We start from the raw sequence: 23914 nt of genomic DNA, 5'->3' as shown, positions 1-23914 counted from the left end.
ATGGTTCCATAATTATCCTCATTTTACCACTGAAGAAACTGAACTCTGGTTAAATAACTTGCCCAAGGTCACATAGACTTTAACTGTCAAGAGCTCAGACTTAACCCAGGCCTGACTCCAAAGCCTATACTCTGAATCACCAAGCGAGACCTGTTTTAAAGGTGACCAGGTCCTGAGATATGATCTCAGCACGGACCCTTCTACCGGATGACAAGAGAGCAGGTAGGTAGGTGGGTACTCCGTGTCCGCGCATGCCCAGACTCCGCCCAGCGCCCGGGCAGGCCACCCCAAGCCCTTTAACTGCGCAGGCGCTCTCACTCAGAAAGGCCGCTGGGTGCGGGGAGCGCAGAGGCGGTGCAGGGCGGCTGGCTCGCCTCGGCGTGCAGTGCGCGTGCGTGGAGCTGGGCGCTAGGTCCTCGGAGTGGGTCGGAGATGGCGGCGACCGACGGGGCTTTGCCGGAGGCGGCGGCTTTAGAGCAACCCGCGGAGCTGCCTGCCACGGTGCGGGCGAGTATCGAGCGGAAGCGGCAGCGGGCACTGATGCTGCGCCAGGCCCGGCTGGCTGCCCGGCCCTACTCGGCGACGGCGGCTGCGGCTACTGGAGGTTTGGGCCGCGTCCGCGCTTGCCCCTTCCCTCTCCCCGCCTCCCCGGTCCCCAGACTGGCTCGTGCGAGCCGAGTCCCGGGGCCCGGGGGTCGCGTCAACTCCTCTGGCGTCTGTGTGCAGATTCTCCCCCAGTCGGAGAGGGAATCCGGCCCAGCCGCCTTGTCAAAGCGTCCTGTCCACGACCACAGAGCGTTCCGCGGTCGCATCCGGGCCTCCTGACCACCAGCCCCGTGCCTTCTTCGCTGCACCTCGGCTGCTCAGCTTCGATTTTTCGTTTAGGGATGCAGCCGCCCCCGCCGGGAGGTGTCAGCTACTGCCAGGTGTCAGGGCCTCAGCTGTCCCGGAAAGAGGAGTTAGACTAGTTCTTGATTGTGGCCTATATAGCTAGAACTAGTTGATGGAAGAGGCAGATCTTGGTGTTTGTTAGGGAGAGCTTTCAACAATTAGAGTTGCCAAAAGTGCAATGGATTGCTTCTCATGAGCTTCCCGTTACTAGAAGCGCTCAAATAGGAACTGGAAGAACGCTTACTTATGTGGAGGAGAGGAGATTCAGCAATCAGAATCTCCTATTCAGCAATCAGAAGAAGGGACTGGATAGTAAACCTTTAAGATTCTAATCCATAGATTCCATGAGTCTATTTCTTGGACACGTGACCTCTGCGATTTCTTGGCAAAAACTAGATGCTCAAAACATGTTTATTGATTGAAGTAAATTAAGGACTGATCTCTCATTGCAGATTATTCTCTTATAGAATTTGCCACTGGGGTCAACTAATAATATTTTCCAGGATACTTAAAATGTAGTTTGGTTGACAGGCAGTTCTTCAGGACTACCTCTATAACATGAAGTACATGTGTTCCTAAAGCTCTATACTGCCCTTTGTCGAGCACAGTTTAGAGCTGTATTACTCTTTTTTTATCAGCCAGATGTAGTGAGAGTGAGAAGAGTTTGAGGCTGGCAGCATGTCTTGATATTCATACTAACACCGAAACTGCAAATTCCAGCTACTTTTGATGGTACTGGTCTCATCCTTTCTACTTTATAGTGGTTACCTTTTATTCCTTTCTAAACTTGAGGCACGCTAGAGTCAGACAAAAAGTTCATTTGCACTGATTAATTCATAGTCATGATTCCATAAAGGTTTCCAGATCTACGACATGGCTGTGGAACGGAAGGTGCAAAATAGCAAAAACTGACATTAAATTAAACGTTTGATCGTGGAAAGCAAGGTAGAATGAACATTCTTTAAGATTTCTTAGGCAGTTCCCCAAGAACTGAACTGTATTGTAGCATTGTGTACAACCCACCATGTTTCAAGAGTTAGGTAAGTGCTGAGATTTTTATCTTTGTGACACTTTTATTTCTTGGTACTATACAATTTTCTTTTTCTCTGTGTGCCATGACATATGCCATGAAAGACTGAAAAAACTTGCTTAGAATACGAAGAGTGGTGCTAAGGTCCTGGGGAAACAGCAAGGCATAGCAGCAGAGAGAAATTGGACTTTGTTTTGGGCATGAGTTAGCATTGTTTAGGATCCTGCTCAAGTCATGGGCTCGACCACTCCAGCTTTCCCTCTTCTTAATTCTCATTGTGTTTACTGTCATTCCATTCATTTACTTTGCTATTTATGTTACATATTCTAGTAGGTTCATTCATTTCTATCTATCCAGTTGGTACTCATGGAATGTTTACTATTTGTCAGAAGTATACAGGTAAAGGCACTCAGTCTAATGAAGGGATACAGAGAGATGAACAGGCATTATAGTGTGAGAATTGCTATTAACAGTGGAAACAAGCTTATAATCTAATCCTTTCATTTAATAAAGGGAGAAATTGAGGCCAGAGAAGGGGAGTGACTTTAGTAGAATAAAACATATTAAATCTGTCTTATTTTAAAAAATGGAGGTGTAACATACTGTAAAATGTACTCATCTGAATTTTACTTACGTGAATGCTTGTGTAAACACCATAGTGATCAAGACATGTACACTTCCAGAACTGTAGAAGTTTTCCTATTGCGCCTTCCTAGTTGGTGTCCACTCTCTACTCTCAGAAGTCATACTCTTCTGACCATTTGATTGGTATTACCTATTTCCAAACTTCATGTACATTGAGTCATACGGTATCTGGCTTTTTTTGCGCAACATAGTATTTGAGAAATTCACACATTTTGTTGCATGCATTGGTAGTTTGCGCGTTTAGATGTTGTATAGATTCTTTTGTATTATGCCACAATTTTTTCCATTTTCCTTTTGGTGGCTATTTGGGTTGTTTCCACTTTGGGGCTGTTATGAATGAAACCTCTGTACACATTCTTGTTTATGTATTTTAGTGGACACACACACTCACTCCTCTTGTGTATATGCCTGGAGATGGAATTGCTGGGTCATAGGAGAGCGGTAGTTATGTTAAGCTTTAGTAGATATTGCCAAACGGTGATTATATCAGTTTCCAATCTCACCAGCAATATGGCAGTTCTGGTTGCTCCACATCCTCACACTTGGTATTGTCAGTCTTTTTCATTTTAGACATTCTGGTGAGAGTCTAATGATACTTCATTATGGTTTTAATTTGTATTTTCCTAATGATTAGAGATAATGAGAACCTTTTCATGTGCTTTTTGGCCGTTTGGATATCCTCATTTGTGAAGTGCCTGTTCAAATCTTTTGCCTGTTTTTAAAAGTTGGGTTGTCTTTTACTGACTTAAGAGGATTTTATTATGTATTCTGAATGTGAGTCCTTTGTCAGATATGCATACGTTAGTCCTCCCTTTTCCGAGGTTTCACTTTCTGTGGCTTTAGTTACCCACAATCAACCATGGCCCAAAATATGAAATGGAAATTTCCAGGTGCGCGCGTGCGCGCGCGCGCACACACACACACACACACACACACACACACACACACACACACACACACACACACACACACACACACACACACACACACACACACACACACACACACACACACACCGCACCCCACTGCTGTTAGATAAATTTGTGAAAAATTGATGTTTTTATAATATTGAGGCTTAAAATCCATACACAGTATATTTCTCCATTTAAGTCCTCTTTGATTTCTCTTAGTGTTTTGTAGTTTTCAGGGCAGAAGTTTTACACATCTCTTCCTAGGTTGTTATTTCTTAATTCTAATTGTAGATTCTTGTGGATATTTTACACACATAATTACATCATCTGTGAATAGATGCTGTTTTACTTTTTTTTCATCCTTTATGCCTTTTTGGTTTTCTTGCTCTGTTGGACTACCTGGGACCTTCAGTATAATGTTGAATAAAAGTAGTGATTGTGGACATCTTTGTGTTGTTTGAGATATATTGAATTCAAAGGAATTTTCTGTTTATGAACAAGGTAACATATGGGCTTACCTACTTCAATTGTTGACTGCTTTTACTTACTTTTGTAGGCATGGCTAATGTAAAAGCAGCCCCAAAGATAATTGACACAGGAGGAGGCTTCATTTTAGAAGAGGAAGAAGAAGAAGAACAAAAAATTGGAAAAGTTGTTCATGAACCAGGTAAAGTGAGTTTTTCAAAAATAAGTATCTAGATTGGTTATTTTGAGTAACATGCATAATTCTATGCAAAGTGATGCTAAATAATGCCACAATTACTTTAATCAGTGAGTACATTATCTTTATAAAAGTGATAAAGTTTGGCAGTTTTGCTAGTAGATTAAAAAAACAATCAAAGAAACAGCCATGCATATGGAAATGATTATTTAACTTGTGGCTGATGTACTTAGGGGTTGATGCTCTCTGTTGTTTTATAATAGGCAGGGTTAGCCAGTATATTGATTGGTAGAGTAAATACTCAAAATTATCTTGATAGGCTGAAATGAGGTGCCAGAATCCAAGAGATAACATTTAGGACATTCTTTTATTTATCTGTGGAGAAAGAAAGCAGCTTACAAAGTATAAGATAGACAGACCAGCATAAAAAGAAGGATGTAACTACGATCTAAGGTTAGTGCTTTGGTAAATCACTTATATGTATACATATCTTCACAGTGACGGTATTTTCACACTCTTTGGGAAAAAGATAGAAACACTTTATTTGTTCATAAGTTGGGCAGCCAACAGTGCAATATAACAGCTTTTTTTAAACAAAACAAAACAAAACAAAACAAACCTATTCCAGTCTTTAGTTGCAGCTACAGAAGTTGTTGTGCATTCATCAATGTAGGTGGTTGCCCCGCTCTAATCTATGTGTGTCTATACTGTTGTTTGCAGAAGCTGAGACTTGAAGGATTAAAATATTTGTTTTTATTTGCATCAGGCACTGGTTTTGTGGAAGACAAAACCTGGGGTGGGGTTGGGGGATGGCTGGGGATGATTTCAGGATGATTCAAGCACATTACATTTTATTGTGTACTTTATTTCCATTATTATTACATTGTAATATGTAATGAAATAATTACACAACTCTTGCTTATGGTAGACTGCCAGTTTCTGAGTGGTAAATGTAAAAGGGAGTGACAGTTTGAAAATTATCATTGTGTTTATTTAGGAATTTCCATTATAAAGAATATTTTAAATTAGAAAACTGCACATTTTAAATGTTTTGATTAATAATGCTATGTAATAGCTTCCTAATTGGTATTTCTACCACACTTTCTCTTCATTCTAACACATCCTGGTAAATTTTTCAAAGATACTACTTTGACTATCACTAGCCTTGTTCCAAAATTTTCAGTTTTCCTTTTGTCTATAGATATGCTTCTCTAATATTCTACAAAGAAAAGCATGTTTTTTTGTTTGTTTGTTTTCTTAAAGTTTGGAGATTAGTGTGTTATAACGAAGGAGGTAAGGGAAGGCAGTGATAGGAATATTTTGAAACAAACAGTTAATTAATGACATAATGACAATTCCCCTTTTCTTTTTTTTTTTTTTTCTTTGAGACAGAGTTTCACTCTCATTGCCCAGGCTGGAGTGCAATGGTGCGATCTCGTCTCACCGCAACCTCTGCCTCCTGGGTTCAAGCGATTCTCCTGCCTCAGCCTCCTGAGTAGCTGGGATTATAGGCATGCACCACCAGGCCCAGCTAATTTTGTATTTTTAGTAGAGACGGGGTTTCTCCATGTTGGTCAGGCTGGTCTCGAGCACCCAGTCTCAGGTGATCCACCCTCCTTGGCCTCCCAAAGTGCTGGGATTACAGGCGTGAGCCACTGCGCCCGGCCGACAACTCCTTTTTTCTTCTTGTTGGAAACTGTGGCAGTTCTGAGAGTTGGAGCATTCAGCCTAAAGACTTCTTAGTAACATTTATTTATTTACATATATATATATATATTTAGAAAGAGCCTTGCTGTCACCAGCCTGGAGTGCAGTGGCATGATCTTGGCTTACTGCAGCCTCCACCTCCTGGGTTCAAGGGATTCTCTTACCTCAGCCTCCCAAGTAGCTGGGACTACAGGCACACACTATCACGCCTGGCTAATTTTTTTGTTTTTGTTTTTGAGATGGAGTTTCACTCTTGTTGCCCAGGCTGGAGTGCAGCGGCGCAATCTTGGCTTGCTGCAACCTCCACCTCCTGGGCACAAGCGATTCTCCTGCCTCAGCCTCCAGCGTAGCTGGAATTACAGGTACCCGCCACCACGCCCAGCTAATTGATGCCTGGTTAATTTTTGTATTTTTTTTTGTAGAGACAGGGCCTTGCCATGTTGACCAGGCTGGTCTCGAACTCCTGGACTCAAGTGATCCACCCACCTTGGCCTCCCAAAGTGCTGGGATTATAGGTGTGAGCCACTGTGCCAGCCTTACTAGTAAAATTTAAAGACTTGCTGGGAAAAACAGTTCTTACAGAATTAAGTTCCTTAGGTAGGCATTTGAAGTCCTTAAATAATCTAGGTTTACCTTACCTAGAGTGGTTTTTCTGTGCTGGGAGTTGAGGATACATGGCTGAATACAGCCTCTCCCCTCAAGGAGTTTATAATCCACAAGGTGAGACAGATGAAGAAGCTATTTGCTTTGCTGGTAGGGGTAGAATGGAGGGAGAAAAAATTTTTTCCATTTGGAAGTGAATTCTGTTGTTGTCTGTCTTCTATTAGCATGCTGTTTATTGCTCTTTCCTGTGTAATGTTGGTGCCCTGTCTGTAAGCAGATTCCTTTTCGCCCTACCACTCTGGGACTAATCTCTTTTGTACTTTCAGCAGTGCTGTGGTAGGCAGAATAATGGTCCCCAAAGATGTCCATGCCTTAATCACCGTGGAACCTGTGAATATATTATCCTTATCATAGCAAAAAGGACTTTGCAGATGTGATTAAGGTTAAAGACCTTGAGATGGGGAGAGTATCCTGGGTTATTCAGGTAGACCCAATGTAAGCACACAAGTTTCCTTAAAAGTGGAAGAGGGGCCGGGCACGGTGGCTCACGCCTGTAATCCCAGCACTTTGGGAGGCCAAGGCAGGTGGATCACCTGACGTCAGGAGTTCGAGACCAACCTGGCCAACATGGTGAAACTCTGTCTCTACTAAAAATACAAAAATCAGGGCCGGGTGCAGTGGCTCATGCCTGTAATCCCAGCACTTTGGGAGGCTGAGGTGGGTGGATCACGAGGTCAGGAGATCGAGACCAGCCTGGCCAACATGGTAAAACCCCATCTCTACTAAAAATACAAAAATTAACCAGGCGTGGTAGTGCGTGCCTGTAATCCCAGCTACTTCGGAGGCTGAGGCAGGAGAATCGCTTGAACCCAGGAGGTGGAGGTTGCAGTGAGCTGAGATCACGCCACTGCACTAAAACCTGAGCAACAGAGCGAGATTCCATCTCAAAAAACAAAACAAAAACAAAAATTATCCAGGCATGGTGGCGTGCACCTGTAATCCCAGCTACTTGGGAAGCTAAGGCAGGAGAATCACTTAAACCCGAGAGGTGAAGGTTACACTAAGCCGAGATCGTGCCACTGCACTCCAGCCTGGGTGGCAGAGCAAGACTCCATTTCAAAAAAACAAAAAAAGTAGAAGAGGAAAGCCGAGAGTCAGAGGGACATGTGTTTATGGAAGAAGTGAGTGATGTCATGTGAGAAGCCACCGTTGCTGGCTATGAAGATGGAGAAGGGGTCATGAGTTAAGGAATGCAGGCAGCCTGTAGAAGCTGGAAAAGGCAAGGAGATGGATTCTTGCCTAGAACCTCCAGAAAGGAACACAGCCCTGCCAACACCTTGATTTTAGCCTACTGAGACCCATGTCAGAATAAACTAGAGATCTGTGTGATAATAAATGTGTGTTGTTTTAAGTCACTCAGTCTGTGGTAGTTTCTTGTAACTAATGTAGCACTAATACATGTACCTTGCACATGGCTGGGATTCAGAAATACTTGTGGAATTGCTACTTTTTTTCTTTATGTTACTTCCTTTTCTTTTTTCCTCTTTAATTTTTTTTTTTTTTAAGATAAACATAATCAAGGTCTTATTTTGTCTTTTACTTAAATGTATTTATGTCAGGAATAGCATACATGCTGATAAGCTAATAAAATAGAGGAAAATATTGTTCTAGTCATAAAAAAGGAAACTTAAAGAGTTCATTTTCCTTTTCTTAGGACCTGTTATGGAATTTGATTATGTAATATGTGAAGAATGTGGGAAAGAATTTATGGATTCTTATCTTATGAACCACTTTGATTTGCCAACTTGTGATAACTGCAGGTACTTATTTTAGATGGTATTCTTAATTGCTAATGTTTATGTGTAGGTTTAGGGCAAAACAAGTTATATCTGTTTGGATTTGATATTTTCTTAGTAATTATGAATTTTATTTTGGGAGTTTGCTAAAATTTCTATGGTTTCTATTTTGCCAAATACAGTAAATCTGTGCTTATTAAAGCTTATGATATACCCCATAAAATAGGAAGGATGCCGATGGTTCTGCCATAGAAATTTCCTTTTCTTTTTCTGCTGGCCTGAGTTTTTTTGTTTTTGTTTTTTTAACGTCTCTCAGTAGCAGGCTGCTAACCCTTCTCTTCACCCAGCCCTAATGATCCCTCTATTTCTTAATTATTCCAGGGTGTGTTACATCTTGGTCAGAGGAGTGGGGCCTTCAGTGAGAGGATAGTAGCTCAGAATACCTTTTTCATTTATCTTTTGCTACCCTCATAAAGAGAATAGATGAAGAACAACTATATTCTTCCATTCTTTTTCTTCTTCTAGACTTTATCCTTTTTTTTATATCACCCAGAATAACCTTTCTCACTTCACGTGGTTCTCCTATCGCTACTGTTTACTCAGCCAAATGCTGTGTTGATATCTTTTGCACATTGAAGGTCCTATCTTGGAATCTTAGTTGGCCCTCTTACCTGTTCCTGTGCTTACTTTGTCCCTACAGTCCTAAATCAACTCCTCACCTGTCTGAAGGACCTGCCCTTTCAGAGTCCCTGCTGCAGACATTGGGAGCCATCATGATTGGCTTGCTGCTGAGCGGAATCCTCGGTAGATAGAGAGGGAGATGTGGTCCCTGGTCTCATGATCAGATATATGGCTGGGAATGCTCTGGCACCCCAGCTGGAACTATAAATTACAAACTCATTTCCCACCGACACAGTGGTTCAAGTCCACAGTACTGTCGTCATTCTCCTTAAAGGCCAGTATAGCTTTTGGGAACTGAAACACTACATAGAATTTTATTTCCAAGAGAAAATGCAAGCAACTGTTGTACCAGTTTAAAGAAAGTTGTGACTATATTACCTGCCATAGCAAAGGGACTTTGCAGATATGATTAAGGTTAAAGACCTTGAGATGGGGAGATTATCCTGGGTTATCCAGGTAGACTGAATACAAGCACATGAGCTTTCTTAGAAGTGGAAGAGGAAAGCTGAGAGTCAGAGGGACATGCGATTAGTGAAGAAGTGAGTGATGCAATGTGAGAAGCCATCATCACTGGCTGTGAAAGTGGAAGGAGGGGGTCATGAGTTCAGGAATGCAGGTGGGCTCTAGAAGCTAGAAAAGGCAAGGAGATGGATTCTTACCTAGTGCCTCCAGAAAGGAACGTGGTCCTGCCAACACCTTGAAAAGTCTGGAAACATTACACTTTTATGTTTAATCATAATCAGGAACACAGTCCTCCATTCTTTTTCAACATCGTCAAAGATGATAGTTTTAGTACCATATAGTCTACATGTCTCCCGTTAGTTTATACTTCTGAATTATTTAGCTTTCATATAGCTTCCCAGTTTTAACTTTTATGTTTTTGTGATAGAATCCTCTGATAGAACCTTTGATTTCTCCCTTCCCTGATCTGTACCTGCTCTTTAGTGTTTACCATTTCAGTAAAGCCAGCTTCATTCACTGGCTATGTCTCCATTCTCCTGTGTGTATTAATTCCAAACCTGTTTGGCTCTAGGTTCAAACCGTATCCTGAATCCATCGGCATCTCATCCTCTCCCACTGCTGCCTTAGGCTAGGCCACCATCAGCTCTTGCCTGGACCAGTGCAGTAGTGTTCTAACTGGTCTCTCCCCCATTACCCCTTTCGCATCCCTAGGGTCTCCTTTTCATATAGTATTTTGCTCAAAACCTTCTAGTGGTTTCTAACCATTGTCTTCACCATTGCTTGCAAGGCCCTGACTGTCTCTGACTGTATCTCCCACCACTTCTCACCATCACTTACTTCAGGTCTTCTAGTTACACTGGTCCTCTTGCTGTAAGCTCTCTTTGCAAAATACACCCCTGCCCTAGAGCCTTTTCCCTTGCTGTTCCCTTTGCTAGGAATGTTTTTTTCTCTAGATAATGAACTTATCAGAATAAGTAAAAGATAAAGTATTTTTCTGTTAGAATTCTTATGTTGCTAATTTGACCATGAGAGTTGCAGGAAAAAGTATTTTATATGTCCTTTTTGCTGTGTGTGCCCCTAAGTTGCTGGGCTATTTGCAAACTTAGCTTATTTAAAATAACTAATTTATATAATGGACTTAATCTGTTTTCAGAGATGCTGATGATAAACACAAGCTTATAACCAAAACAGAGGCAAAACAAGAATATCTTCTGAAAGACTGTGATTTAGAAAAAAGAGAGCCACCTCTTAAATTTATTGTGAAGAAGAATCCACATCATTCACAATGGGGTGATATGAAACTCTACTTAAAGTTACAGGTCTCTAATAAGTTGTATTTATTATCTTTCACTCTGGTAAATTCTTAATAACAAACTAGTCATAATTAGTTTGGTTTTTGCTTACAGAGTGTGAAAAAACTCTTTTCCCTAGTTTTCATATGCTTCACAGTCACGTATAATGACATTTAATAACATGTTTTCTCATTTTGCTTTTTTTTTTTTTTTTTTAACAATAAGGTCTCACTCTGTCACTCAGGCTGGAGTGCAGTGGTAAGATCATGACTCACTGCAGCCTTGACCTCCCGGGCTCAGGTAATCTTTCCACCTCAGCCTTCTGAGTAGCACCTGGCTAGCTTTTTGTATTTTTTGTAGAGATAGGGTTTTACCATATTGCCCAGGCTGGTCTCGAACTCCAGGGCTCAAGTGATCCTACTGCTTTGGCCTCGCAAAGTGCTGGGATTACAGGCATGAGCCGTCACGCCTGGCCTCATTTTGCTTCTAATATGGCACTTTGAAACAAACCTGTTGCTATTGGGTGATGTTAAGAGTACAATTTGGAAACTAAAAAAGGTTGGAATGGGAGTCAGGCCCCATTTCCTTACCCTCTTTCACCTCCATCTCCCACCAAAAAAGAAATATTAAAAAAAAGAAAAATTTCGGGAATTTCATAAATACCTAAAATCTAACTCTACCCATCTGGAATGCTAGCGAGTGTCCATATAGCTCTGTAATCTCAGAGCAGATCATCTCAACTCCACTTGCTGCAGATGGGTTACAGGTGTGCCAAGATGGTGATCTACTTAGTGGCTAGGACTGCTAGTGCCCAGGCCAGTTTCTTTGAGTCACAAGCAGCCCCTTGTATCTACCTCAGAGTGGTACAAATATTGTAATATGCTTTTTATGCTGTTAGCTTAAAATATTGGGAGGCATTGCTTTAGAGCACAGTTTGAATATATACTATACTAGAAAATCCCATATCTCCAAATAAAATTAAGAAGCCATATCGTAAAACAAAATGTGTACTGAATTTCATTAAATACTAATATAAGATTCTGTTGATTAGAACATTCACTATTGTTTTATGTACCATTAAATATTTTTAAATGCCGCTGATTAAATCAACATACGCTTTCTTATCGCTTGATGCTTTTATTTTATACTTGGTGAAATAGTGCCATTAGACTTTATTGTAGTTTTTTGTCATATGTCACGACTTTTGCACACATAAAAGGGAAAATGCAAGTGCAAAAGACTTATGAAGGTATTCCTAAACTTTACATTCAGAGTCCAATTCTTCTGCACGACTTTTTGACTAAAAAGAGTTGTTAAAGTACCATTAAGTGCATTGGTGATGCAGCATTTTCAGGGATGTTAAATTGTGGAAAACGTGATGTCTCAGAATATACGAAATATGAGTATATCACTTGATTATGTTAAGAAATTTGAGTTTGGCTACACTGATTAATATTATGGTCCTTTTAACATATTGTGAGAGGTATCCTGAGTGTAATTCTTAGTGTGTAAATTCTCTTAAAATGCAAGTAAATACTATAAAGAGTAAAGGTATATAATGTAAAGTTTTAAAAGTTGAATGAAGACTTTTTACATTATTTTGGTACCAAAATTTAAAAAAATATATATCCTGCAGATCAGAAGTCAAGTCGATAGAGACAATTATTGATCTTGAAGGAGATGAGTAGTAGTAATTGGTAACTTCCTGCGGTTGGAGATTTTTGGAGATGACCTCATATTTAGGTCTGATGTGGCTAATCTGTCAACAAACTGTTTCTTTGGTGAGCCCACTACAGTTGATCAAACTCACTGACCACATGTACTTTTGATTCCTGTGACAATACAGTCAGAGGACCACTTTTCTATTTATAATCTAATTCAGCATATGTTTACTGACAGTTTCATAGGTTTAGATAGATGTTTTATTAGAGTTGTTTCTGATCATTAATATTTAAAATATTTAAATTTCTAATAAATATTTATAAATTTATACTTGAGTTAGATCATTCTTTGGTACCTGTGGATTTGACAGTTATAACTTTGTAATATTTTGCAAGTCTGAATCACAACTTATTTAAATATGGATTTTGTGTTGTAGATTGTGAAGAGGTCTCTTGAAGTTTGGGGTAGTCAAGAAGCATTAGAAGAAGCAAAGGAAGTCCGACAGGAAAACCGAGAAAAAATGAAACAGAAGAAATTTGATAAAAAAGTAAAAGGTAGATGGCCACATTTTATATCGTGAAGGATTGTGTTTTACCATTTTGCAAAAAGCCTTTAGCTAGATTCTTCCTGTTTAATGTCACCAATAGATTGGAATGTGTTTTTTAAAAGTTGAAAAAAATGACTTAAAGTTTGCCATCAGTATGTTGGTCTTCAAGGCACTCAGCTCAAACCTCACAGTACGACATTTCTGAAAAGCATGTACGTCATCATCTTAAAGTGAATCATGTTTTTATATAGGAACAATGTGAGGATCAGGAGTGGTATCACTGGTTAAGGATTTGGCATCAATTAAATCTTAAGTATGATCAACAGTGTTATAAAAAACACACCTACCAACAATCCCCTCTAATTGCTTAAAATGAAAAGCCATGCCCTAAGTCTTAGTCATCTAATTCAGCAACTAGAAGGAACTTTTATTTTATATATGACCAAAAGACCCAGAAAGGTGGAGTGACTTGTTACATAGTTATTGGCAGAGTTGGGACTGGAAGCAGGCTTTTTTGACTGAAAGTCTCCATGAAGTAGTCATTTCTCTATGCATGCATCCATCTTTGCATGCATTCCCTTGTCCATCTATCTCTGCATTAATTTGTCCCTGTTATCCATCCAGGTATGTATGTCTGTTAAGTCTGTCTGTCTTTTCATCCATCCATCCATCCATCAATGCATCCAGTATTTACTAAGTGTCAACTATGTGCCAGGCACTGTGCTAACATAAATTCTGGAGTCAGAGTTTGTCAGGAGAGAAACTTAAAATCGTGCAAGTGTGCTAGGTACCATGATAGTGATGAACATGCGGTGCTGTAGGAGCACAGAGGTCACTTTGTGCTCTATCACAGAATTCCTAAAAGAGTCTTAAAAAAGGAAACATACGTGTTCTTCATGCAGTAATTACGCAGAGTCCCACTGTAGTGTACAGTGTGTAGAGATAACACATACTTATGTATATATTCGGTTTTATATATATACTAAATTAATTCATTGAAAGTGAATGTCCTATCCATATAATTTTGCTTATGTTTTAGGATTCATAAGTGGTTTTGGAGAGTGAATAAGATAAGGTCAGATGTCTTAAAAACAAAAAAGCAAAACCAAAAATTGAATGTAAGCCTTCCTTGTCGTGAGGAACACAAGTTGTTGTAATCCTTCTCATCGTGAGGATTTGTTTTTCCTTTGTCATTACAAGTGTAATTCAGTTACAGTGCAGAAAAGTTAAGAGAATTACAAAGAGCTCTTATTGCATGATTTTCCTACTCAGAGACAATCATCAGCAACATTTTAATTTTTGCTCTTCCTGTTCTTTTCTATCCTAAGATCCTTAAATTTTTTTTAAAATAAAAACGGAAGCACTATTTGACACGAAGTTAAGTAACTCCATGATCAACATCCTTATACATGTCTTTTTATATAGTTACTTAGCAATTCCTGAATCACAAGGTAAGGCACACATTCATGGCTTTGTAGAGAGGTTTCCTGTAATAAGCTGTGCCACGTAAGAGCATTTCAATAAAGAACCTTCCCAAAATTAGCCACTGCTATATTGAGAGGATTTGGAAAGAGTTCTGATGAATTTGGCCCTTTAATCTTTTCAGTGCTTTACACCAGTCCTTCCTCTGTAGTAGCAAGGCGAACCTTGAAAGATAAAGCAGTGAAAAGGCATTTTAAGAGGTGTGAAAGGGAGGACAGAGTTATAGATTAGTTATATACTAGCCTAGGGTTTTTTATTAACTCCAGCTACCTGAAATCACCTCAACTCTTACCTCTTTGCTGCCTCCTTAAACCATTTCCAGGTGGTATTTTGGTGCAGATAATAATATATGGATACAATAATAAGTATTAATTAAAAACCTGTATCTGCAAAGTGATGAAATATTTTTTAAAACGAGGGCTGTCTGTACTTTCTTAGTTACTAATTCTGTAATTTGGTCACAGTGTCATCTAATGGTAACTAAATTCCTATAATTTGACAAACAGATTGAAAGATGATGGCATCCATTTCATCACATGCTTTTTTTTATAAGAATTCTATGTGGCATATATATTATTAGTATGAACAGAACTCTTAAAGATTTAGTTTTCACTGGTATTACTTTTTAAAGAAATATAAACTTTAATATAATTAGCTTTTTTTCTCATTACATTAAATTGCTGCTGTTAATCACCAGATAAGCTACTGTCAATTGTCCTCATTTTCGAAGAGTTTGAACTTGCCCTGAAGTTTTTCATAGAGTTAGACCTCTTGGGTCTGGTTTCTTTTTCAGTTCGCTTCTTATTTGAATGAAGCATGTCTTTTGAGGACATTTTCCAAAGTGATTACATGAGTGATATATTTTCCAAGTCTCTGTGAATAGAAATGTTTTACTGCTTTTGTGCGTATGAATACCTAAGTTCTGTAACATTACTCCACTGTCTTCTGGTGTTTAATGTGCAGAGAGGTCAGTGTGATGCCTTCTTTAATTATGGCTTCTTGTTGATTTACTTTAGAGGTTGTTCCCGCCTTCCTGAATAGGCCACAAAGGGCTGAGATTGGAGTAGACACTGTAGAGATTAGACACAAGGAGCTTACTGTGCAGTTTTCTCAGAAGGCTCAGAACAGAGAGGAATAAAAGCAAGTCTAAAAGTATTTTAGTTGAAAAGAAATTGGAACCTGGTTCCTCTTGGTCTTCTGATTTTGATCCACAAAGAAGCTGACACAGTTTACTTCTTTATGGGAAGGTAAGAGATTATATTTACCTGCTTTAAGAATATGATCTTCTACTTCAGCAGTTTGAGAATTGATCTTACTACCAAAAAGAATTTTACAGTTTAAATAGTATAAGGTGTGGATAGATAGATAGATAGATAAAAATAAGGTGAAAGACAAAGTGTTTTCTTGTTAGTGAATTCAAATTGTTAACGGATTTTAGATATAAGAAGGCAGAAACTGCTGTTCAGTTTTTTTAACTGGTATCAAAACTCTGTATCAAAATATTCAAAGGACCGATTGAGTATTTGGAAAGAGTTCTTTTGAATTAGGCCTTTTAATCTTTTCAGTGCCCTACACCAATCCTTCCTCTCTTCCAGTAGCAAGGAGAGCCTTGAAGGATAAAGTAGTGAACAGGCATTTTAAGGAGTGTGAAAGAGAGGACTGTTATACATTACAGAAATCAGTTATAGATTATAGAAATCAGTTTTGATTTCAAAACTTCAGGATGCACTGGCCTTAATATTAGATGGGAACGTTCAGCTGGTTCAAATGTACAGAATGTTTTGGGTTTGCATGTCTACTCTATAAATAAGGTAGAGATAAGGCATTTCTTTAGTTATGTGAGCTTTCTCTTATTCCGTACTGGTAGAGGTTACCCTTCTAAAAAAAGGAAAATAAATTCATTTTCATTATTTATTACTATGTACTTTCCTGCCATAAGAGGTAGGTAAGAAATCTCTTATGGGGGCCCCAAGTTTGTGGACATTGTACATTGTGGGCCTGTGGTTATATTTATGACTGAAGTCATTTCTCAAGAGAGTTTGGGAGACTCAATTCTCTGTTACTCTGCTTTAGTTTATGGAGGACTAAATAAGACCAAAGCATCATATTGTCATTGTGTCTTTTCCTTGTAATTTTTTTTCCTCCTGTTAACAAGGGGCACCATGAGTCAATACTTACTGCCCTACCATAAAGTATTTAGAAGTATCCTGTCTCTCTCAGCTAGTTGTCTTTTAAATTTGCCTCAGAAGCAGCATTGAGTTTCCATGAATACAGACCACCTCTTTTGCAAAACCAAGATGTTAAACTGAATACAAGTTTTAGATTGGTATAAAGTAACATTTTCATTTAAAAAAGGATTTAGGAGAATTTTTTTGTGTGTAAAAAGTATAAGCAGTCCCTGAATATATCAGTAACAAGACTGGTTACATTGAAAATTGTGATAAATTTCCATGAAAGGCAGTCCTTAGTTAATAGCTTCCAGCATTGTGAAATTCTAGGCCAACGGAACTAGGAGGTTGGAACGTGGTAAACCAGTTTTGTCTCCAGCTTCAATTAGGCCTTCAGCACTGCATAGGACCTGCACCCACCCCAGGTTTCCTCAGTTCCCCCAAAGTCGATTTCAGACCTACAGACCTTTTTTCACTCTTCTAAAGCCTTACCTTGTTTTTAAAACTACCTCCTTCTCATTCTCAGCAGTAGGTAGTTGATTTCTGCTTTCCTAAGTTTTAAGTTGTTAAATGAAGTAATGTGAAAAAAGTATTAATCTTAAATTTTTTATTTACCTGATGTTGACATTTGCCATATTTACTTTTTCTTTCACACACACATATTTTGCCAAGCCATTTAAGTTGCAGACATTGTGATTCTTATAAACACTTCAGCATGTTTCTCCTCAGAACAACGGCATTCGGCTGGGAGCAGTGGCTCACGCCTGTAATCCCAACACTTCAGGAGGCCGAGGCGGGTAGATCACCTGAGGCCAGGAGTTTGAGACCAGCCTGGCCAACATGGTGAAACCTTGTCTCTACTAAAAATACAAAAATTAGCTGGGCATGGTGGTGTGTGCCTGTAGTCCCAACTACTCAGGAGGCTGAGGCAAGAGAATTGCTTGAACCTGGGAAGTGGAGGTTGCAGTGAGCTGAGATCCCGCTATTGCACTCCAGCCTGGGCAACAAGAGTGAAACTCTGTCTCAAACAAAAAACAATGGTGTTCTTCTACATAGCTAAAGAACAATGATCATACTCAAGAAATTTAGCATTAATATAATGCTGCTATCTTGTGTATAATTTAATATTCCCCAGTTGTTTTGGTGTCCTTTACAGCTTTTTGTTGGATCCAGGTGTTATTCAAGGATGATGCATATTGATAGCTGCTTTTAAACTAGTCCCTCAGCCTTTTTTGTCTTTCACGACATTGACATTTTGCAGTGCCCAGGCCAGCTGCCGTTCAGTGTGTCCCTCCATTCAGATTTGTTAGCTGCTTGTTTCCTCAGTTAGACTCAGGTCGAATGTTTTTGGTAGAAATACTTTCAAGGTGATGTGTTTGAGCATTTATCAGTAGACACATGGTACCAGCTCTCTTTTAAGGGAGTGGTAGTTTGACTGCTTAGTTAAGGCGGTGTCTGCCAGGTTTTTCCATTGTAAGGGTACCCTTTATCCTTTGTAATTAGTGAGAAATCTAATGCTATGAATATCTCATTCCTTACCTTTCACTCAGTGGTTTTAGTACACAGGGCTGAGTCTTACTTTAGTTATTATGGTGGATATAAATGGTGATTTTCTATTTCTTTCACTTTCTGTAATTGTTATTTGGCTTTTGGAAAGAAGACCTTTTCTTCTCTTAAAAACTGATTTTTTTTTAAGCATCAGCTGGACTGATTGTTTCTTATTCTGAAGTCAATGTATTATAGTCCATTCCAGTCATGATTCATTTTGGTGTTGAAATTGTCCAAAATTTGCCCAGTAGAATCCCCTTCAAGCTAGCTCCTGTCTTTTTAAACCATTTTGTTTGGAAATAATTTCAAACTTATAAAAAATTGCAAGGATAGTAATACAAAGGGCCACTCATGTATCTTTTTTCCAGATTACCTACTGTTAACACTTTATGCTATTTGCATCATCATTTGCATGCTCTTTCTATACATACACAGTATTTATTTTTTTCTGAACCATTTAAGACTAAGTTGTATACATCACCACCCTTTACCCATTAAGTATTACAGTGTATATTTCCTAATAGGGATATATTTTGTTACATAACCAAAGTATATTGTTAACTTGAGTAAATTTAACATTGATTTAGTATTTATGTCTAATCTGCCCTCCATATTCTAGTTTTGTTAGTTGATCTAATGTTCTTTTTAGTAATTCCTTTCTAGAACAGAATCCAGTCTAGGATTGGGTATTGGCTTTAGGTACCAAGTCTTTCTAAACTTTTACACAGCTGATATTTACACAGCTCATTATTTTTTATGACATTGACATTTTTGAAGAAAAGTCTGCTTCCCCTGCCCTGCCCTTCAAAACATGTTTCTCACTTGGGGCAGTTTCTGGTGTGTCCTGCTGGTTGGATACAGGGTATGCATTTCAGGCCAGGGACAGTACGTAAGTGATGTGCTTTTCTCAGGGCCTCATATCTGGAGGCACTGATGTCTATCAGCCCTCAGTGGTAATTCTGATTTTGATTTGATAAGCAAAAAGAAATTGTATCCCCCTAGATTTAGTGTCCATCCATTGCTGGTTCTTGCTAGAACCAGTCTTTAGTATGATGGTTATAAGAATTGTCTTCTAATTCCAGCATTCTTTCTGCATTTAAGCAGTTGGCAGTCAGCATTCTGTAGCATCCTTTGCCCCATTTACTTATTATTGGTATGAATTCATTAATTTCTGTTTTTCTCCAGTGGCTTTGGTTCATTTCTGTCCTTATTTTGTTGCTCAAATGGTCTGATTTGGCCTAGTGACTAGCTTTTGTATCTTTTGACATGTCATTTCCTTACTTTTTTTATTTTTATTTACTTATTTACTTTTGAGACCTAGTCTCACTCTGTCACCCAGGTTGGAGTGCAGTGGCACGACCTCAGCTCACTGCAACCTTTACCTCCCGGGTTCATGTGATTCTCCTGTCTCAGCCTCCCAAGTAGCTGAGATTACAGGCATGTGCCACCATGTCCAACTAATTTTTGTGTTTTCAGTAGAGATGGGGTTTCACCATATTGGCCAAGCTGGTCTCGAACTCCTGACCTCAAGTGATCCACCTGCCTCGGCCTCCCAAAGTGCTAGAATTATAGGCGTGAGCCACTGTGCCCAGGCTTATGTCATCATTTCTTGAGCACTCCTTTCTGCTTTCTAGCACAACACGTGTATCTGTATTCCTATGTCTCTGTCTATAAATATATGTAAACCTTGAGTTTACACTGATACATCCAGTTTTAAAATTTCATGGTTCATTTTAGTTTTACTTATACTGGCTTTTTGGATGATGAGAAACCTGGTGGCTCCCATGATCCTTAATATAGTGACTTGATCAAAGCCCTATGTGTGACTAATTCCCATTACTGTTGCTGCCTGCTCTTCTGGAGGGAGCCCTTTTTCTTGGGCTCTCTCACTCTGCTATGGATGCTTACTTGCTCCATAGGACTGGATTGTTCAGAAACGGAAAGAAGGGTGAAAAAAAAAACCTCAAACCTATCCATTTTTAAATGCTTCCTTATGTTCTGTTGTTTTTTTCTTTGAGACAGTCTTGCTCTGTCACCTAGGCTGCAGTGCAGTGGTGCAATCACGGCTCACTGCAGGCTCAAACTCCTCGGCTTAAGCGATCCTCCCACTTCAGCCTCCCGAGTAGCTGGGACTACAGGCACATGCCACCATGGCTAGCTAATTAAAAAAATTTTTTTTAAATTTTTTATTTTATTTTTTTTTAAGAGATTGGGCACTGTGTTGCCCAGGCTGGTCTTGAACTCCCAGGCTCAGGTAATCCTCCCAAAGTGCTGGGATTACAGGCATGAGCCATTGCACCTGGCCCCAAATACTTTCTTACTTTCTGGCACAAGTTTTTCCAGGAATGTCTAGTAAATATTAAAGATATGGCTTTATTCTCACCATTATATAGCCTGACACACTAGCTGAAGAGTGGGGAGAAAAAGTCAAAGTCAACGTAAAACCTTAGGTTCAATTATGGCTAGACAGACAGACTTTTACTACAAGTACTTTTTTTTAGTATTCAGAAAATTTTTCTTTGTTACCTCTTTTTAAGTACACATAATATTCAAATTAGGCAGAAAAGTTAGTTTAGCATGATTGTGCTGCAGTAGGATTTTCAGTGGGATAAGGTGGCCAGAAGTCTTACGTGAGAACCAAGTTGAAAAGCAGATATTAGAATTCAAGTAGGCAACATCTTCCTTACATTATCTGAAACCAGAGGGCATCTGTGGAGTTCTGGTTAGCATATCATTTTTTATTTAGAAAATATCCTAAGGTAAAATTTAAAGGAAGGAGGGCATTCCAGATCTATATCTAGAAAAACCAAGGTCTTCAGAATATGAGAGGATACTGAAAGAAATGAAGAGTTTGGATGAACATTTTTTTCTTCTAGACCAAAAACTATCTAGAGGTATATGCACTGAAATAATGTCAAAGTACTTTTCATGCTAGAGGTATCCATCAACTATATAACCTTGGGCAACTTATAACTTCTCTGTGCCTTGGTTTTCTCATCTGTAAAACTGGAATAATTCTACTTATCTTAAAGGGTTGTGAGGATTAAATGCATTTAAAGTGGTAAGAACACTGCCTTATACATAGCCCTGTGTTTTCATCCTCATGATATAAAAGCTGAAAATAAGATTTAAGTAGTATTTTGATACTACTTATAGATCTAAAATGGATTAGGGAAAATATGTGATTTTTATAGCTGAGATTATACAAGACAGCTATCGTACTCTCCCTTAGGTAATGCCACTGTCAAAGATAATGAAGAACTGGGTGGATCACTGGTGAGAATAGAAATGTAAAGTGTTGCTTTTTATTAAAATACGATTTACTTGGTTGCTTTCAAAGAACCCAATATAATTTTCTTTGTAAAATGATTTTGACACGAAGTAGCAGAAAAAGCTCCAAACATTAGAATATGACCAGTGTCCTGGCTTCACAGTTAAACTATCTTTGCTCAGTTTCCCTACCTGCAAAATAAAGTGAAGTAAAATCAAAACTCTATGGTTCTTTCCAGCTCTTAACATTCTGTGATTCTTATTTTTAGCCCTCTCCTAAAATAATGCTGTCATCTTATAAGAACTTCAATAGACTTAAGGTCTTATTGCACAAGCACTTTTTCTAAGGTGAAAACATACCAGCATAGTGGTAGAGTTCTCTACTTTCTAGTTTTCCTGCAAAGCTTGACTTGATGCTTATTGACGTAGCTCCTGACAGGAACTTAAAAACACTCCTTTTTCTTAATTATTTCAGCTGACTCCTTTTCCTACTGTGGCATTCTGTTATCTGAAGTCAAACGTACCTGAATGTGTCCTATTGTGTTACTCAACTCACTTCTGAATATGGTTCTGTTTTGCATACCACCAACCCACATAACCATTTCTGAATCTCTTGTTTCACACTGCTCCAGTGACAACTTGATTCACAGGCCAAACTAGTGAGGTAAGAAAGTAAGTTTGCCAAGTTTGTATAATCAACTTTGATTTGTTATAAAATTAAGGTAATCTATATATGGTTTAAATACACATAGATACACACACATGTACATGGCTGAAAGCTTGATGGAGTTGGATTTTTGGATTCACCTGAATAGCACCACTGAAAAGATGACTTTTAAATTTTTTTTTCAGAATTGCGGCGAGCAGTAAGAAGCAGCGTGTGGAAAAGGGAGACGATTGTTCATCAACATGAGTATGGACCAGAAGAAAACCTAGAAGATGACATGTACCGGAAGACTTGTACTATGTGTGGCCACGAACTGACATATGAAAAAATGTGATTTTTAGTTCAGTGACCTGTTTTATAGAATTTTATATTTAAATAAAGGAAATTTAGATTGGTCCTTTTCAAAATTCAAAAAAAAAAAAAAACACGCAACATCTTCATAGATGAATGAAACCCTTGTATAAGTAATACTTCAGTAATAATTATGTATGTTATGGCTTGAAAACAAGTTTCAGTGAAGGTCACCTGGCCTGGTTGTGTGCAGAATGTCATGTCTGTGATTGCTTTCTTACAACAGAGATGGGAGCTGAGTGCTAGAGTAGGTACAGAAGTGGTAGGTCAGCTACAAATTTGAGGACAAGATACCAAGGCAAACCCTAGATTGGGGTAGAGGGAAAAGGGTTCAACAAAGGCCGAACTGGATTCTTAACCAATAAACAAATAGCAATGGTGGTGTACCACTGTACCCCAGGTTCTAGTCATGTGTTTTTTTAGGACGATTTCTGTCTCCACAATGGTGGAAACAGTGGGGAAGTACTGCTGGAAAAAGCCCTAATAGCAGAAATAAACATTGAGTTGTACAAGTCTGATCATGTTTTCTGTACTCTTGGGGCCTCTACTGTGGGACTTAACATTAGTCTAGATAGCTTTTTAAATGCTGGATTAAAATGGAAAAGAGCTGTTTTCATGGTTGAATATCTGATTGTTGATCAAAGAAGGCACTGATGTTTATTGTAAGTAGTGCTAACATTTACTGAGCATTTACCAACCAGGTGCCAGGCATGCACCTAAGTGCCTTAGGAGTATGTTCATTTAGTCCCAGGCTTGCTTCCATGCTGCTTTCAGACTTCTAAGGAAAGGAAGTGACAACCCAGTCTCACATCACCGCAGGCATTTGCATCAACTTTAGTGAAATTTTCCTGTATCTTGTCAAAAGAATTATTGGGTCTATGCATTATTTTTTGACAAAAACAAATTCCAGTTAAAATAACCTGATATTTTCAAATTGACATGACATTTTATCCTACTGTACAAATAGAATAGGAAGTTTAAACATTTCCATTTTTTTTCTTTAGTGGAGATTATGCTTGGAGAAAGGCTAAGTCAAAACAAGTCATGTCCAAATAATTCAGACTACACAGAAATATTTGTGTATTTTTCAAGTTTGATTTTTTTTAAACACCTTCACACTCAGTGACTAATATGTGCTATGCTAAATATTACACCTCAGTAAAAATTGATTCTGAATGGGCAGCAAGATGTCTCTGGGGAAAAAAGCTTTCAGCTTGATGACAACAGAATAACTAGGTTCAGGTTGTTGTAAGAGCATTGTCGGAGGGAAAAGGAGCTCTTGGGCCAACTGGATCTAGGTTCAAATTCCACTTACTAGCTGTGGACCCTGGGTAAATTACTCCAAAACCCTGTTTTTATCTGTAAAGAGGGCATAATCATCTCTCAAAGGACTGTTTGAAGTAGTTAATAGGGTGAACCTATAACACCTGGCACATAATAACCACTAGTTAATGAGCATTACCAAGGCCAATTACCAAGGCCACTATATTACAGAAAATAGATTTGTCTAGTTAAGGGATGCTTCTATTCACCCTCTACA

At 38.8% G+C, this 23914-nt stretch overlaps 1 protein-coding gene across 3 annotated transcripts; it reads left to right on the top strand.

The window, feature by feature from the left end:
• Positions 1-307: 307 nt before the first annotated feature.
• Positions 308-22892, top strand: XPA (XPA, DNA damage recognition and repair factor). 3 transcript variants are annotated; one of them, XR_010123338.1, is made up of 8 exons: positions 325-604; positions 4034-4144; positions 8163-8268; positions 10541-10706; positions 12778-12895; positions 15387-15617; positions 21832-22020; positions 22209-22344. XR_010123338.1 is itself a non-coding variant. In XM_054502182.2 (6 exons), exons 1-6 carry the CDS (start codon positions 1916-1918, stop codon positions 22355-22357), a joined length of 666 nt encoding a protein of 221 aa, XP_054358157.1. In that variant the 5' UTR covers positions 308-1915; the 3' UTR covers positions 22358-22892. The 3 variants fall into 3 exon arrangements, 2 of the variants coding, with proteins under 2 accessions (XP_054358157.1, XP_054358156.1); XM_054502182.2 differs by lacking the exons at positions 15387-15617; positions 21832-22020 and having other exon boundaries at positions 308-1931; positions 22209-22892; XM_054502181.2 differs by lacking the exons at positions 15387-15617; positions 21832-22020 and having other exon boundaries at positions 322-604; positions 22209-22892.
• The last annotated feature ends 1022 nt before the right edge of the window (positions 22893-23914 follow it).

This window comes from Pongo pygmaeus, chromosome 13 (assembly GCF_028885625.2).
Source record: "Pongo pygmaeus isolate AG05252 chromosome 13, NHGRI_mPonPyg2-v2.0_pri, whole genome shotgun sequence".
Classification (NCBI taxonomy): Eukaryota; Metazoa; Chordata; class Mammalia; order Primates; family Hominidae; genus Pongo; species Pongo pygmaeus.
Note: the sequence above shows the minus strand (reverse complement) of the source record. Positions and strands in the feature narration are given on the sequence as shown.

Excerpts from the sequence above, each read along its gene's own strand:
- XPA (XM_054502181.2), top strand. The coding sequence starts at position 433 with ATGGCGGCGACCGACGGGGCTTTGCCGGAGGCGGCGGCTTTAGAGCAA. Across the intron at positions 605-4,033 it reads GGCGGCTGCGGCTACTGGAG|GCATGGCTAATGTAAAAGCA; the intron begins GTTTGGGCCGCG and ends TTACTTTTGTAG. Across the intron at positions 12,896-22,208 it reads ATTTGATAAAAAAGTAAAAG|AATTGCGGCGAGCAGTAAGA; the intron begins GTAGATGGCCAC and ends TTTTTTTTTCAG.